The sequence below is a fragment of the Dipodomys spectabilis genome, unplaced genomic scaffold (assembly GCF_019054845.1).
Source record: "Dipodomys spectabilis isolate Male_0828 unplaced genomic scaffold, ASM1905484v1 ptg000594l, whole genome shotgun sequence".
In the NCBI taxonomy this organism is placed as follows: domain Eukaryota; kingdom Metazoa; phylum Chordata; class Mammalia; order Rodentia; family Heteromyidae; genus Dipodomys; species Dipodomys spectabilis.
In genome coordinates this window covers 1,136,424-1,153,156 of record NW_024871271.1, presented here as the reverse complement: position 1 = coordinate 1,153,156, position 16,733 = coordinate 1,136,424, and the positions used below count along the sequence as shown (strand labels likewise).

Genomic DNA, 16,733 nt, shown 5'->3' with positions numbered 1-16,733 from the left:
TGGGTCAAACACATCATTTCTCTGTGTGTGTGTGTGTGTGTGTGTGTGTGTGTGTGTGTGTGTGTGTGTGTGTGTGTGTGTGTGTGTGTGTGTGTGTGTGTGTGTGTGTGTGTACGTACACTAAACTAGAGCTTTTTGTGGGAGTTGATTGGAGATAAGAGTCTCAGGGAATTTTCTTTCTGGGCTGGCTTCAAACTGCATTTCTCAGCTCTCAGCCTCCTGAGTAGCTAGGAGACAGTGTGAGTCACCAGCACTCTGCTCATTTTGCTTTAAGCTCTTCCTGTTTTCCTACACCTGGCTGCATATATTGTTGATTCTTTTGTAATTTTGCTCTTACCAGAGTTTTAACCCAGGACCTCGTAAGTTGCTTATCTTGCGCTTTTACACTTTTTGCCTGGTAGTTGGATAGAGCCTTGGGAACTTTTCTGCCTGGGCTGGCTTCATGCTTTGCTCTTCCTGATCTCAGCCTTTTGAGTAGCCAGGATCACATGTGAAATACCGGTGCCCCGCAAGATTGGCTCTTTTCAGTACATAGGTGCTGGTGCAGGGTAGAATCTGCTTGTCAGGGCCAAGTATACAGGTTAAGTTGTGTGTCCCTGCCACTGATTATTGTTTTTGTGCCTGGAGTTGGCTATCTGGACAGGCCATTGTACTTTCCCTCTTACAAGTGATTCCTTTCAGCTTTATAAAGTTGAACAGCCTTCTGAAACATACCATTATATAAGCCAAATATGGCCTTAACAAACAACCTCCCCCCTCCCCCAATTTGTAGAGGTGCTGTAGAGGTGTGTTAGATTGTAATGTAGTATTTTTTCTTTTTGATATTGTAGTGTTTTAAGAATCAAAGCATCTAGGCTGGATGGAATTTAGCATCAATAAAAGTCCCCTTTCTGTTCAGAAAGTTGTAAAGTGCATGAAGATGAAGCAGACACCAGAAATCCTTGGCAATGGAAATGGAAAGACTCAGAACTGCGAAGTGAACCACGAATGTTCTGTATTCCTCAGCAAAGCTCAGCTTTCCAACAGCCTACAGGAAGGGGTCATGCAGAAGTTTAATGGCCACGATGCACTTCCTTTTATTCCTGCTGAGAAGTTGAAAGATCTTACTTCCCGTGTGTTTAATGGAGAACCTGATGCTCATGATGCCAAATTGTGTTTTGAGTCCCAGGAAGCAAAAGGAATTGGGACACCACCCAACACAACCCCTGTCAAAAACGGCTCTCCAGAAATTAAGCTGAAAATTACCAAAACATACATGAATGGGAAGCCTCTTTTTGAATCTTCCATCTGTGGCGACAGTGCTGCTGAGATGTCTCAATTGGAAGAAAACGGACAAAAAATGGAGAGCAAAGCAAGGAGGAACAGGAAGAGGAGCATAAAATATGACTCCTTACTGGAGCAAGGCCTTGTGGAAGCAGCTCTAGTGTCTAAGATCTCAAGTCCTGCAGAAAAAAAGGTATTTGAGAGTTTCTGTCAGGTCATGTGACAAGAGCAGTGTACAAATCCATATGAGATGCCTTCGTGTGTGCACTTGGAGAGGGTTGGGATGGGCCTGGTGCTGGTAGTCCTGGTCGCATAGGGCTGGTGCTCATGGAACCTTGATGGCAAGTCAGATTCAGCGGCCATGGGACTGTTGCCTCTGTAGGTCTTTAGCTGCCTTCTCTGCCATTTGAGGGGCAAGGGAGATTACTAAAATACTAAAAAGAGGTAAAACCAACTTCTGAACCCAGGCATGCCAATTTCCATGTGTTTTCTAGACAACTTGAGGCTCACTGTTTTCATAGATGCTGTCTTCTAGGCACTCCTAGGCTGACGGTCTGTGGAAACACAGGGTCCACTGTGAGGCTTAACGCTGTGCTATCACACACCTGGAAGCAGAGCTATATCATGCAGATGTGCTGCCTCTGTCCTTCCTGCTTACACTGCTGGCCACTCGGAGGCCTCAGACAGCGGTCCTGCAGATGGCTGCCTCCTTGAGGATTGGCACAGATGCCTGAGGAGGTCTGAGCTGTGCTTCCAAAGAGAACGGAATCCAGAGTGACTTCACAAAGATTTGCCCTTTGGGAGAATATTCCTCTTCAAAACCTGCCTATGTTCCAGAGATGGGGAGACCTAAGGCTTACAGTACTCTTAGCACTCAGAACATGACGGGGCCCTGCCTCACTCAGCACAGGGTGTCTTCATGGGCCTTGAAAGAGTGAGCGTCAGATAGGTGGCCGGGGTCAGGGCCATTGTAGATTTGGGGTTCTGAGAATAAAACACGGTTGAAGGCCATCTTCCAAGTTAAGGAAATCAATTTACAGAGAGACTTTTGTAATGTTGAACACTCACTAGACATGGTGTGGACCTTTTTGGGGTCAGCAATTGTGATGAAGTGACATTGAGGCTAGGATATAAAGGATAGTAAGGGGAACATACTTTTGGATTCTTGGATGGTTTGCTTTTGTGTTTTTTTTTTTTTTTTTTTGGTCGGTTGTGGGGCTTGAACTCTGGGCCTGGGCGCTAACCCTGCGCTCTTCAGCTCAAGGCAAGCACTCTACTGCTTGAGCCACAGCACCACTTCCGGTTTTCTAGTGGTTTATTGGAGATAAGAGTCTCACGGACTTTTCTGCCTTGGCTGGCTTTGAACCGTGATCCTCAGATCTCAGCCTCCTCAGTAGCTAGGATTACGGGCGTGAGCCACTGGTGCCCGGCTTGCTTTTGTGTTTTTTGTAGTGTATGGGATTGAACTCAGGGTCTTGAGCATGTAGGCAAATGCTTTTATCCCTAAGTGATATTCAGCCCTCCCTGTGTACCTTGAACTTTCAGCCTGATTACTCCTTGGTCTTATAGGTAGGTGAAAAGCTATGTTTAGAGGTAGAAAGCTATGTTTAGAGGTAGTTATTGGATGTCAATGTTTGTCTTTTGTTTTTACTTCCAGATTTCAGTTAAGAAAGAATCCTGTCCTAACACTGGCAGAGACAAGGAGCACTTGTTGAAGTACAACGTGGGTGATTTAGTGTGGTCCAAAGTATCTGGTTACCCCTGGTGGCCTTGCATGGTGTCCGCTGACCCACTTCTTCACAACTATACCAAACTTAAAGGTACTGCCTTGTTGTTGTTTTTTTTTTTAATGATCAGGTTTTGCACTTCTACCTTTGTATCTAATGCGTCTTATCACCAGGCTTCTTTCTCCCATCCCCCTAAGTGGACCTGCTATAGTCATTATTGTAGTTTCACCTAAGGTGGGTGACTGGTTCAGATATGACACAGGGCCTGGGCCCGAGGCTGGCCCTCTCCCACTTGATCCACAGCACCACTTCCAGCTTTTTTTGTTTATATGGTATTGAAGAATCGAACCCAGGGCTTCACCTTCCCAGCCCCAGTATACTTCTGGTCCAGCTTCCACATGTGAGAGAAGGCATGTGCCATTTGTCTCCCTGGCCTGTACTACCTCAGCATGGTTTTTCTAGGTTCATCCATTTTCCTGCAAATGATTTAATGTTCTTTCAGTGGCTGCATAAGATCCCGTTGTGTATAGATACCACATTTTTTGCATCCACTCACTGATTATGGGACATCTGATTGCTAACCATTTTTAATTAGCATATATAGTTGTGGTTTTCTTTGTAACATTTCCACACATGCCTACAATGTGCCCCGTCAACTTTACCTCTTTTTATCACTCTCCCTATCTCCTTCCACTTAGAGTGATTTCAACTAGTTTCATTGTTTTATTTTCATATATGCGTATAAAGTACTCTTATAGACACTCTTGTCCCTGCCACTGATACTTCCCAACAGAGCTTACTTTAGTCCCCCATCATTTTCTTTTTTAGTGTATATTTAGTTTTACTGAGGTTTTTTCTTTGGGGGGATACGGTCGTGGGACCTGAACTCTGGGCCTGGGCGCTGTCCCTCAGGTCTTCAGCTCAAGGCTAGTGCTCTACCACTTGAGCCACAGCGCCACTTCCGGCTTTTTTCTTTTTGCTTATGTGGTGCTGAGGAATTGAACCCAGGGCCTCATGCATGCAAGGCAAGTGCTCTACGACTGAGCCACCTTCCCAGCCCCTACTGAGGGGTTTTTTACAAGAGAATTTTACGTATGTGTATATATGTGTGTATCCTATAATTTGAACTCAGAGCCTTGCACTTGCTTAGCTTTTTTTTCTTGGCTGGCACTGCACTACTCGAGCCATGCTCCTAGCCTTGCAGATAGAATCTCATCGACTTTTCTGGCCAGCCTGGTTTCCAGCAGTGATCCTTCAAATCTTAACCTCTTTTGTAGCTAAGATTACTGGCTTGAGTCACTGGCTCCTGACCCATATATTAATATTTTAATCAGGATAATGTCCTCTAATTGCTTTCTTTTTCCCCACCTTTCCCACTCCCTATTGCTTAACTACTTTCTTATGCCATCTTTATGTATAGTGACAGTATGTTTTGATAGTCACCCTTCATCATTTTCTTTTTTTCTTTTTTTTTTTTTTTTGTTGTTCATGGGCTTGAACTCTGGGCCTGGGCGCTGTCCTTCAGCTCTTAAGCTCAAGGCGAGCACTCTACCACTTGAGCTACAGCACCACTTCTGGTTTTCTGGTGGTTTATTGGAAATAAGAGTTTCATGGACTTTGCTGCCGGGCTGGCTTTGAACTGTGATCCTCAGACCTCAGCCTCCTGACTGGCTGGGATGACAGGCGGGAGCCACCGGCGCCCAGCTCCCTTCATCATTCCTTTCCCTCTTCCTGATCCTTCCTCAACCCCCTGTTTATTTCTTGTGGTACTGGGGATTGAACCCAGGGCCTTGTGCATGTTAGGCAAGCATTTTGCCTTCCCCAGTCCTTTATTACTATTTATTTTTATTAATTAGTAGTTGTTTCTTTTTGGTCCGGTCGTGGGGCCTGAACTCTGGGCCTGGGTGCTGTCCCTCAGCTCTTCAGCTCAAGGCTAGTGCTCTACCACTTGAGCCACAGCGCCACTTCCGGCTTTTCTTTTCTTTTTGCTTATGTGGTGCTGAGGAATCGAACCCAGGGCCTCAGGCATGCAAGGCAAGCGCTCTACCACTGAGCCACCTTCCCAGCCCATTAGTAGTTATTTTTATTATTTATTTATTTACTTATTTTTTGGGTCGGTCATGGGGCTTGAACTCTGGGCCTGGGTGCTGTCCCTCAGCTCTTCAGCTCAATGCGTGTGCTCTACCAGTTGAACCACAGTGCCACTTCCAGTTTTCTAGTGGTTTATTGGAGATAAGAGTTTCATAGACTTTCCTGCCTGGGCTGTTGGGCTGGCTTTGAACTGTGATCCTCAGATCTTAGCCTCCTGAATAGCTAGGATTACAGGTGTGAGCTACCACCACCTGGCTTATTTTCATATTTTTAAATTAATTTATTATTGTTACAAAGGGATTACAATTACCCAAGTAAGGTGATGAGTACATTTTCCTTTGTTCCCTCATTCTTCATTATTTTTTAGACAGGGCCTCAATATGTAGTCTAGGATGGTCTTAAACTGGCTATGTAGCTTATGCTGGCTTTGAACTTGGTGTTCATGCCTCAGTTTCCCCAAGTGCTGAGATTATAAGCATGTATCACTACATTTGGTTCTGGAAACTGTATATAAAGTTTGGATATGATTTGAAGACGATGAGATGTGTCACGTACAGAATAAGGAAGGGTGAGCATCTGAAGCCTTGGCCAGACTAGGCTGATACTCTGGCCTGGTATGTCTGACCAGTCAGACTGTGTGGCCCTCATGCCTGTATGCATGAACTGTGCCTTCTGATCTTTGGCTAGAGCCACAGAGTTCACACAGCAACAGTGTTTCCTCTCACTTGGGCCTGAGTCCTTAACGTCGTTTCATGTCCAGCTAGGCCTCTTGTCTGGCTGTGGAGCAGGTGGCTGTGAGGAATAAGGTACAACTGTTACCTCCTGACAGTTATGCACTGGAAGGGCTGGGTTCAAGATGAGGAACCAAGTGCCCTGCCTGCGTCCTGTCCTGGTCTCTTGTCCCGAGGATTGCTGGACCTCTGTTGGGGGTTTGTATTCCTTAGGACTTGAGCAGAAGAGGAGTCTCTGGCCTCGGTTCATCAGTTTCCCTGGGAGACTTTCAATGTCTTTGCCAGGATGAGGAGAATCCCCCCAAAGTGTAGCAAAAACAAGGCATCTAGACTGAAAGAAGAGCCGGTTGACTAGCATTTGTCCTCCTTTGGTAGGGAATGAACCGGCATGTATCACCCCCAGCCCTGGTGTAGCAGTGTGTGTGTTTGGGTGTGCGTATGCCTGATGAATTGCTGCTTTCTCAGCTATCTAAAATGGCAGATCTCTCACTTCCACCTCATTTGTCTGCATAGTCTATCACCATGCCTTTTCTCCTGTTTTTGAGAAGCTGTGTTAAAATTTTCCATTAGGATAATGGATTTGCCATCTTCTACTGTTCTGTCAACTTTGCTTTACCATTTTTAAGGCTCTGGTGCTCTCCAGGGACAGAAACTTTAGCATGATGATTCATGTTCTTTGCTTCTCAGAGAACTGTGTGGTCTTTTGTCTTTGTGATGTTGCCCCTGTGTTCTGTTCCTGCTGCAGACACCACTTTATGATATCTCTTCCTTCCTGGAGCTCTAGCTCGTGTAATCCATTCTGTGTGGATCATCAACTGTTGTCAACTCAGCAAGCTCCCCCGAATCCAGAGAGACGATTGGCTCAGCATGCCAGGGTTACTTTGTCTGATGAGTTGTGATGGGGAGGCAGTTGGGCTCAGGACTGTTAGAGAAGGCCAGGTTCTCTTAGAAGGTACAGGTAGTGCAGAATGTTAGTGACAAGCATTTTCAGAGGTTGGCAGAGAAAGAGAGGATTACTAACTGATTAATTGTATGATTAAAATGGAATAGCAAGATTTTTACCACTTACTTTGACCAAATACACTCACAGAGGAGGAAAAATTAAGCTTTTCTTAGAAAAATACTAAGTATTAAAGAACTTCAAAAAAAGTAACTTTTGGGCTGGGAAGGTGATTCAGTGGTAGAGCATTTGCCTTGCATGCCTGAGGCCCTGGGTTCGATTCCTCAGCACCACATAAGCAAAAAGAAAAAAGCCAGAAGTGGCGCTGTGGCTCAAGTGGTAGAGTGCTAGCCTTGAGCTGAAGAGCTGAGGGACAGCGCCCAGGCCCAGAGTTCAGGCCCCACGACCAGACCCAAAAAAAAAAAAAAAAAGAGCCTGGCTTTAAACCACAGTCCTCAGATCTTGGCCTCCTGAGGAGCTAGGATTAGAGGTGTCAACACCAGTGCCCAGCTTCATTTTCATTCGTAAGAAAAATTTAGAAGATTAAAGTAATGAAGCAAATCACTAATCCCTTGACATATTCTTGAATTTCAAGTATTTTCAAGGTAAGTTTGCATATTTCTAAAGAAATCCTAAAGTACCAGGGGTGTGTGCCTATAATCCTAGCTACTCAGGAGGGTGAGATCTGGTTGAAAGCCAGCAGGAAAGTCCGTGAGACTTACATCTCCAATTAACTCCCAGAAGACCAGAAGTGGAGCTGTGGCTCAAAGTTGGTGGAGCACTATTCTTGAGCAAAAAGAAAAAACATAAAAAAAAAAAAAACAAAGCTCAAGGACAGCACCTAGTCCCTGAATTCAAGCCCCATGGCCAAAAAAAGAAATGTACCCATTTCATGTAATCCTTCTGTACATCACCCTTATAATAACAAAATATTTTTTAAAAAATCTAATAAACATTTAAACTATTCTAGAAAATTATATTGAAAGATTAATAATTAAAATTGTTCCTATCTTCCCATTAATTCCCCAAAGGTAATTATTTTTAAATCTTTAAACATTCACATTTCAAATGGTGGTAATTTTTGATTGCTTACTTAGTCATTTTAACTTTTTATTAGGAAAAGATTGAATTCTTCATTTCCTTTTTCCTTCCTTCCTCCTGTTCTCAGTGTGTGTGTGTGTGTGTGTGTGTGTGTGTGTGTGTGTGTGTGTGTGTGTGTGTGTGTGTGTGTGTGTGTGTGTGTGTGTGTGTGTGTGTGTGTGTGTGTGTGTGTGTGTGTTAGGGCTTGGATTCAGGGCCTTGCACCCTCACTTGGCTTTTTTGTTCAAAGCTGACACTCTACCACTTTAGGCAATGCCTCCACTTCCAGCTCTCTCTTCGTTTATTGAAAGACTCGTGCTATGTAGCCCATTTGGCCTCAAAGTCTTGATCCTTCTGCCTTAGTCCCTCAAGTGCTGGGATTAAAGGCATGTGTGGCAGACCCAGCTCTCCCTATTCTCTTTATATAATTGTCACAATTTCATTAAATCTAAGATAATTATTTACCTATTTTTTACTGTCTTACATATCATTCAGTGAAAAGTCAAGTTGTTTGGTATAATCGTGTGTACACATACATACACATTTTTTTTTGGGGGGGGGGGTCTGGTTATGGGGCCTGAACTCTGGGCCTGGGCGTTGTCCCTCAGCTCTTCAGCTCAAGGCTAGCGCTCTACCACTTGAGCCACAGTGCCACTTCCGGCTTTTTTCTTTTTGCTTATGTGGTGCTGAGGAATCGAACCTCAGGCATGCAAGGCAAGCGCTCTACCACTGAGCCAACTTCCCAGCCCCTCTTTTTTGTAGTATTGAGGATCAAACCTAGGGCCTGAGTTGTAACTGCATACTAGCTAGCTAGGAAAGTGTTTTTATCACCCTACATTTTCCTTGAACATTTTTTTGGTTTTCCTTGGAGTTGTTACATTATAATCATTATCATTATTACTGGTGTTGGTCCTGGGGCTTGAACGCAGGGCCTGGACGCTGTCCCTGAGCTTTTTTCGCCCAAGGATAGCATTCTATCACTTGAGTTACACCTCTACTTCTGGATTTTTTGGTAGTTTGTTGAAATTAAGATTCTCACGGACTTTTGTAAGCCTGGGCTGGCTTTGAACTGTGGTCCTCGTATCTTAGTTTCCAGAGTAGCTAGGATTACAGGCATAAGGCACAGGTACCTTTTTTCAAGTTTCATCTTCCTGTGATACGTTTTTTTCCCTATCTATGTAGTAGTTTTCTCCTACAAAAATAATAATAAAAACCTGTGAATCCTGTCTTTTCTGTTTCTTGGAACATACCTTTCAACCTTTTTTCCTTGTGACTGAGACTTATTCTCTTCTAGTGCTCTTTCCTGTTGCCTGCTCTGGGTTGCTGGCTTTTAATCATTTGCCCTCAAATTTTGAGTTGTGTTGTTTGTTATTTCTCCTTCTTTACTGGCATACACTATTTTTATTTTGTTGGTGATTGAACCCAAAGCCTCCCACATACTGGACAAGTGCTTTATCATTAAGCTACAACTCTAATCCTGGAGTACATTTGTACCATCCTCAAAAATTTATATGGGAGGTAGATTTGAATCCTTGTACTTCAGAGGGTATATTATCCTCACACTTGATTAATGGCTTTTTGGAGTAAGGACTCTTACATTGAGAATATAACCTACTTCAGCATTTTAAAGATGCTACTCTATAATTTTTTGCATCCATAGTTTTTGGTCTTTGTTGTAGTACTGTACCATTCTATGTCTTTTCTATTCCTGTCTTTTTTTTTTTTTTGGTGCCAATATTGGGGCTTGAATTCAATTCAGGGCCAGAACACTTTCCCTTATCTTTTTCTCTGAAGGCTAGCCTTCTATTACTTGAGCCCATACCTCCCTCCACTTCCAGCTTTTTGCTGGTTAATCACAGAGATAAGAATTTCTTGGCAGCTGGAGGCTGGTGGTTCATGCCTGTAATCCTAGCTACTCAGGAGACTGAGATCTGAGGATCACAGTTCAAAGCCAGTCTGGGCAGGGAAGTCTGTGTGAGACTTTTTTTTTGTTAGTCATGAAGCTTGAACTCTGGGCTTGAACACTGTTCCTCAGCTCTTCAGCTCAAGGCCAGCGCTCTACCAGTTGAGCCACTGTGTCACTTCTGGTTTTCTGAGTGGTTTAGTGGAGATAAGAGTCTCACAGACTTTCCTGCCCAGCCTGGCTTTGAACCTCAATCCTCAGATCTCAGCCTCCTGAGTGGCTAGGATTACAAATGTCAACCACTGGTGCCTGGCTTGAGACTTTTATCTCCAATAAACTATCAGAAAACCCAGAAGTGGCACTGTGGCTCAAGTGGTAGAGCACTGGCCTTGATCTGAAATGCTGAGGAACAGTGTCCAGGCCCAGAGTTCCGGCCCCATGACCACCACCACCGCCACCACCACCAACAAAAAGAATTTCATGGAGTTTTCTGCTAGGTCTAGCTTTGAACCATGATCTTCAGATCTCAGCCTTTGGATTAGCTAGAATTATAGGCATCAGTGCCTAGTGGTATTTGAAAGATTTTAATAGCTATTTCTTTTCCTTTGTTCTCTTTTCATAGAGAACAGTGTGCTTCTCCATTTGGAATCTTTTGCAGAGCTTGTCCAGAACTTACTTGTTTTTGTTTTTGTTTCTTTTTGGTCAGTAGTGGGGCTTGAACTCTGTCCCTCAGTTCTTCAGCTCACGCTAGTGCTCTACCACTTGAGTCACAGCACCTCTTCCAGCTTTTTCTGCTTATGTGGTGCTGAGGAATTGAACCCAGGGCCTCATGCATGCAAGGCAAGCACTCTACCACTGAGCCACCTTCCCAGCCCTCTTTTTTTTATTAAATCCTGATTACTAAGTAGTCTACAAAGGAGTTACAATCCCCTAAATTGGGTGATGGGTGTGGTATTTCTTGGTTGATGCATGTTGAAGTCTTGAGGACCTCTAGAGGGAGGAGATGAAGTAGCTTGAGTTGATTTCTTTTCGAGTTAGATTTGAGCTTAGGTATTCAGGAGGCTGAGATAAGAGGATCTAAACTCTTAGCTCCAATTAACCACTGGAAAAAAAGCTAGAAGCAGAGCTTTGACAAGCATAAAGCTTAGGGCAGCACCCAGTTCAAGCTTTAGAACTTGGCGGGAAGGGGGGGGAGATATGTGGGCACACACACGAAATTAGGATGCGTTTTTACGGTTAAGAAAATGAACTTCAGGGCCTGGGAAGGTGGCTCAGTGGTAGAGTGCTTGCCTTGCATACATGAGGCCCTGGGTTCGATTCCTCAGTACCACATAAGCAGAAAAAGCCAGAAGTGGTGCTGTGGCTTAAGTGGTAGAGTGCTTGCCTTGAGCTGAAGAGCTGAGGGACAGCGCCCAGACCCAGAGTTCAAGCCCAGGACTGGCAAAAAAAAAAAAAAGAGAAAAAAGAAAAAATGAACTTCAGTTGTTTTACTGAGTGAACTTCAGAGCAACAATAGAGTTGTCAAATTTCATCCTAAATTCTAATGCTACGTTTTAACGTTTTATTTTCAAAAATTAGGTCAGAAAAAGAGTGCACGCCAGTATCACGTGCAGTTCTTCGGTGATGCTCCGGAAAGAGCCTGGATATTTGAGAAGAGCCTTGTGGCCTTTGAAGGAGAAGGGCAGTTTGAGAAATTGTGTCAGGAAAGTGCTAAGCAGGCTCCCACCAAAGCTGAGAAAATTAAGGTGATAGAGTTTCTTTGGTATATTTTTAGATTAACATATTAATTTTTATTGTGCTATTTGTTTTGAACTAAAATAGTTGTTTATCAATTAGAATTGATTTCTGATTTTTTTCTTAAAATTATATGCTTTATTTAAATTTGTGCTATAGACACAGATATATATCTATAAACATGTATTCATTGGCTATCCTTTGGTGATTTATTGTTATTTCTAAATGTAACTGAAGATAAAAAAGTGTCCTTTAAGTGAGCTGAATTTTATGTTTGTGTAATGAAATTTTCTATGTTTTCTGTTTAGCTGTTGAAACCTATTTCAGGGAAATTGAGGTCCCAGTGGGAAATGGGCATTGTCCAGGCAGAAGAAGCTGCAAGCATGTCAGTAGAAGAACGGAAAGCCAAGTTCACCTTTCTCTATGTGGGGGGTCAGCTGCGCCTCAATCCTCAAGTAGCTACAGAGGCTGGGGTTGCTGCCGAGCCTTTGGGAGGAGGGCCAGACTCCTCAGGGGCCGTTGAAGAGGCTGCTGTTGATGCCAAGTCTGTGAGAGAAGAAGGTGTGCCCATGAAGAGAAGGCGAAGAGGGAAGAGATCCAGCTCCGCAGAGAACCAAGAGAGTGACCCTGGCACAGAAAAGAGTACTCCTCAAAAGGTGGCAGAGGCTGACCCCAAGAGAGGAGTAGGCTCACCTCCCGGAAGGAAGAAAGCCACGCCCTCTGCCCCACGGAGCAGGAGGGGAGACGCGGCTTCCCAGTTTCTGGTTTTCTGTCAGAAGCACAGGGATGAGGTCAGTACTCGGATGCCACCATTTCCAAATCTGGGGAACATCCCAGTAGGCCTTCGGTGTTTTGTCACTGGTCCCTCCGCAGCCTGCAGTGACTCTTGTATATTGATTTTAGGTCTAGTAAGTTCTGTTGGGGAATATCATTCTAACCCCTGGGAACAAAGACACTTATTTGTCTTTTTGTTGTTGTAGTTGTTGTTGTTGTGGGGCTTGAACACTGGGCCTGGGCGCTGTCCCTCAGCTCTTCAGCTCAAGTCTAGTACTGTACCACTTGAGCCACAGTGCCACTTCTGGTTTTCTAGTGGTTTATTGGAGATAAAGAGTTTCACGGACTTTGCTGCCCAGGCTGGCTTTGAACCGCAAGCCTCAGCTCTCAGCCTGCTGGGTAGCTAGGATTATAGGTGTGAGCCACTGGTGCCCAGCATACTTATTTTTCTGTGTACTTCTGAGTTGCTACCCATTTCCTCTCAAGTGGTTAAGAAGATAGCAGAGATAGGGAAGTGAGTTTCAGTGGATTACTCTTTGCCATGATCTTATCCTTGGCAACCAGCTCTGGCAGTATTTTCTCCAGCAGGCTGCTCCAGAGCTTCTAGTTTGGGGCACATACATGTATGAGCTGATGTATTCACTAGCACTGAGTCTGTGGAAGATTTATTTCCATGATATTTACTATTTTTATGCCAATCCCAGAGCTTGAACTCAGGGTCTGGGAGTTGTCCCTAAATTTCTTTGCTCAAGGCTTAGTGCTCTGCCACTTGGGCCATAGCTCCTTGATACTTAAAAGAACATGGGCTGGGTGTTGGTGTCTCACACTTGTAATCCTACTCTGGCAGTTGAGATCTGAGGATTGCAGTTCAGAGCCAGACTCTTAGCTCCGGTTTAACCACCAGAAAACTGAAAGTGGAACTGTGGCTCAAAGTGGTAGAGCGCTAGCTTTGAGTAAAAAGAGCTCAGGGTCAGCACCCAGGCCCTGAGTTCAAGCCCCATGATTGGACAAAAAACAAAAAACAAACATGGGTTGGGAATGTGGCTTAGTGGTAGAGTGCTTGACCAGCATACGTGAGGCCTACAGTAAGATTCCTTGGTACCACAAAAATAAACAGTAATATGTCAGTGATTAAAGCACTTAAATATTCTTTATTTTCATAAAATCCATGATCTGTTGATAGATAGGAAAAGCTCAATTCCATCATAAGGAGTTGAGGCTATCCATTTTGGGTCATAGTAACTTACTTTGAATTGAGTGGGTTATAGTGTAGGACTTAAAAGACTTTTTATATGGTTTTTAATTTTACTTTCTTGGGAATTTCTGTTTAGAAGTCCAAATCCCGATCGTGATTAAAGGTACCAATAAGAAATAGTGTTCAGAGCCAGGTGCCGGTGGCTCACGCCTGTAATCCTAGCTACTGAGGAGGCTGAGATCTGAGAATCGCAGTTCAAAGCCAGCCCGGGCAGGAAAGTCCGTGAAACTCTTATCTCCAATAAACCACTAGAAAACCGGAAGTGGTGCTGTGGCTCAGGCAGTAGAGCGCTCACCTTGAGCTCAAGAGCGCAGGTCAAGCCCAGAGTTCAAGCCCCGCGACTGACAAGAAAGAAAGAAAGAAAGAAAGAGTGTCTGGGCACATGCTGTGGCTTATATCCATAATCCCAGCTACTTGGGAGACAGCAATTGTGAGGATCATAATTCGAGACCAGCCCTCAGAAAACTTAACAAGACTTTATCTTCTTTTTTTTTTTTTTTTTGTCGGTCGTGGGGCTTGAACTCTGGGCCTGGGTGCTGTCCCTCAGCTCTTCAGCTCAAGGCGAGCGCTCTACCACTTGAGCTACAGCACCACTTCCGGTTTTCTGGTGGTTTATTGGAGATAGGAGTCTTACAATCTCTCCTGCCCGGGCTGGCTTTGAACAGCGATCCTCAGATCTCAGCCTCCTGAGTAGCTAGGGTTACAGGCGAGAGGCACCAGCGCCCGGCGACTTTATCTTCTTTAATAGCTGAGTGTGTTGATTACATGATTGCACCTGTAATTTCAACTGTGCAGGCTTCATGGATTGGAGGGCTGTGGTCTTAGACAAGCTCTGGGTGAGCATGTAAGACCCTGTCTGAAAGCAAAAATGAACTGTATGGCTTTGTTTTGTCTTCAAGATAGTCTCCCTATGTAGCCCAAGATGCTCTGAACTCTTATACTTTCTGATAAAAGAAAGTATAGGGCTGGGAAGTTGGCTCAGTGGTAGAGTGCTTGCCTTGCATGCCTGAGGCCCTGGGTTCGATTCCTCAGCACCACATAAGCAAAAAGAAAAAAGCCGGAAGTGGCGCTGTGGCTCAAGTGGTAGAGCGCTAGCCTTGAGCTGAAGAGCTGAGGGACAGCGCCCAGGCCCAGAGTTCAGGTTCCACGACCAGACACAAAAAAAATAAAATAAAATAAAGTATAAAAGGACTTTCTTTTTTCCCCCTATTATTAATTATTATTATTATTACTGAGCCAAGATTTATTGAACTGGATGAATCAGTAACTGGGGCTTGGGGAGTAGAGATCATATAACATACAGAATGTTTAAATTGACAGAGGGGTTCTGGGTGCTGACGCTAGGAGATTCTGATTCAGAGACAGATGAGGAAGACAGAGGAAGGCGACAGCTGGGTGGGGTAGGATCTTGGCTGTTGTGGGTATTCGTTCTGCCCAGTCCTATTATTTTTGTAGCAGATTTTTTTTATTGTGATTAAGTGATTACATAAATTTCACAAATTTCACAGTATTGTGAGATAGTGATACTTAGTTAAGGTCACAAACACATTCTAACCTTCATGGGGCAAATTGTTAAAAGGGCTTTCTTAATCCTTGAATGGTATCTCTCAGAACCTTTTCAGCAAAGATCCTACTTATTGATGATGCGGTAGAAGCATTTTCATCAAAATCATAAGACATTCTGCCTTGTTTACCACTTACTGAAAGTTACATTGGAAATATCAGCAAGTATAGTATAATAAAAGGAGAGGCATAGTTGGAAAGCAAGCAAGCTGTTATTATTTGCAGATGTCTATGTGGAAAACTGGAGAACGTATAGGAAGTCCGATTTCCTATATTGAAGACTGACAATAAAATCAGTGTATATACAAGTGCTGCAACAAGGATGAAATGCAGTGCTAACATTAACATTGATATAAAACAGAAAAAGCAAGGGCTTGGACAGCAGTCCTATTGAATCTGACTTTGGAGATAAATGACATGTTGCCAGACCTAAATAGAGATGTATCCAGATGCAGGCATTTCAGTATTGTGAAGGTCTTTGTTCCTTCTGTTTCAGTCTACAAATTCAGTGCAGTAAAAATAAACTCCCCCAAAAGTAGTGTGCACTGAGGGCTGGATATTCACTTAGTCACATTTGAAGAGAAGCTGGGCTTGAGGAACTGCCTGGCGGACTAGATATGGAAAACTCTGTTACTAAAACAGTGACATTCATGACAGGGACTTCACCCAGGAGCAAACTCTTGAGCACTGTGGGAATTCATGACAGAACTACAGCCAGTCTGCGCAGTGGTTGGCTGTTCGGAGGGGTGCTGAGATCATGATTTAAAAACTCAGCCCCCAAGGGAGAATAAATAGCTTTATTCTTGGGAGAGAGGATCTGTTGAATAAGTAAAACTTACAAAATTTGTAAGGAGCCGTTTAAATGAAAACTTATGTGCTAAGAACACCATAAATAATTGAAAAAGAATTGAGGGACAAGCCAGGCCCTGGTGGCTCATGTGTGTAATCCTAAGAGACTGAGATGTAAGGATCAAGGTTCAGAGCTAGCCTGGGCAGGAAAGTCTGTGAGTTGTTTTTTTGTTTTTTTGTTTTTTTTTGCCAGTCCTAGGGCTTGAACTCGGGGCCTGGGCTTCTTTTGCGCAAGGACTTCTTTTGTTCACTCCACCATTTGAGCCACAGTGCCATATTGGACTTTTTCTGTTTATGATATACTGAGGAATTGAACCTGGGGCTTCATGCGTGCTAGACAAGCTTATCTCCAATTAACTGCCAAAGAACCAGAACTGTTGCTGTGGCTTCAGTAGAGCACAAACATTGAGTGAAAAGGGTCAGAGACAGTGCTCAGGCCCTGAGTTCAAGCCTTAGGACTGATACCGCCCAAAAGAGGAGAGGGAGATTTAGTACACAAAAAGGTATTGCTTGGGGCTGGGAAGGTGGCTCAGTGGTAGAGCGCTTGCCTTGCATGCCTGAGGCCCTGGGTTCGATTCCTCAGCACCATATAAGCAAAAAGAAAAAAGGCCAGAAGTGGCGCTGTGGCTCAAGTGGTAGAGTGCTGGCCTTGAGCTGAAGAGCTAAGGGACAGCACCCAGGCCCAGAGTTGAGGCCCCACGACCGGACCCCCCCGCCCCCCCCCCCCCCAAAAAAAAAGAAGGTATTGCTTGACCCATCATTGGGAAACTTCATACTGAGGGTACAGGGCGCCCTTTGCCTTTGCAGCCACCAGGTAAGCAGT

The 16,733-nt window shown here is 44.2% G+C and overlaps 1 protein-coding gene across 2 annotated transcripts in view; it reads left to right on the top strand.

Moving 5' to 3' along the window:
* Nsd2 (nuclear receptor binding SET domain protein 2) overlaps window positions 1–16,733 on the top strand; it is an 86,121-nt gene that overhangs the window by 23,175 nt on the left and 46,213 nt on the right. For both annotated transcript variants that reach the window (XM_042670962.1, XM_042670963.1), the window contains exons 2-5: window positions 831–1,456; window positions 2,921–3,083; window positions 11,314–11,480; window positions 11,778–12,260. In XM_042670962.1, coding sequence (XP_042526896.1) covers window positions 860–1,456; window positions 2,921–3,083; window positions 11,314–11,480; window positions 11,778–12,260 — 1,410 coding nt within the window. In that variant the 5' untranslated portion in view covers window positions 831–859. The remainder of the gene's footprint in view (window positions 1–830; window positions 1,457–2,920; window positions 3,084–11,313; window positions 11,481–11,777; window positions 12,261–16,733) is intronic.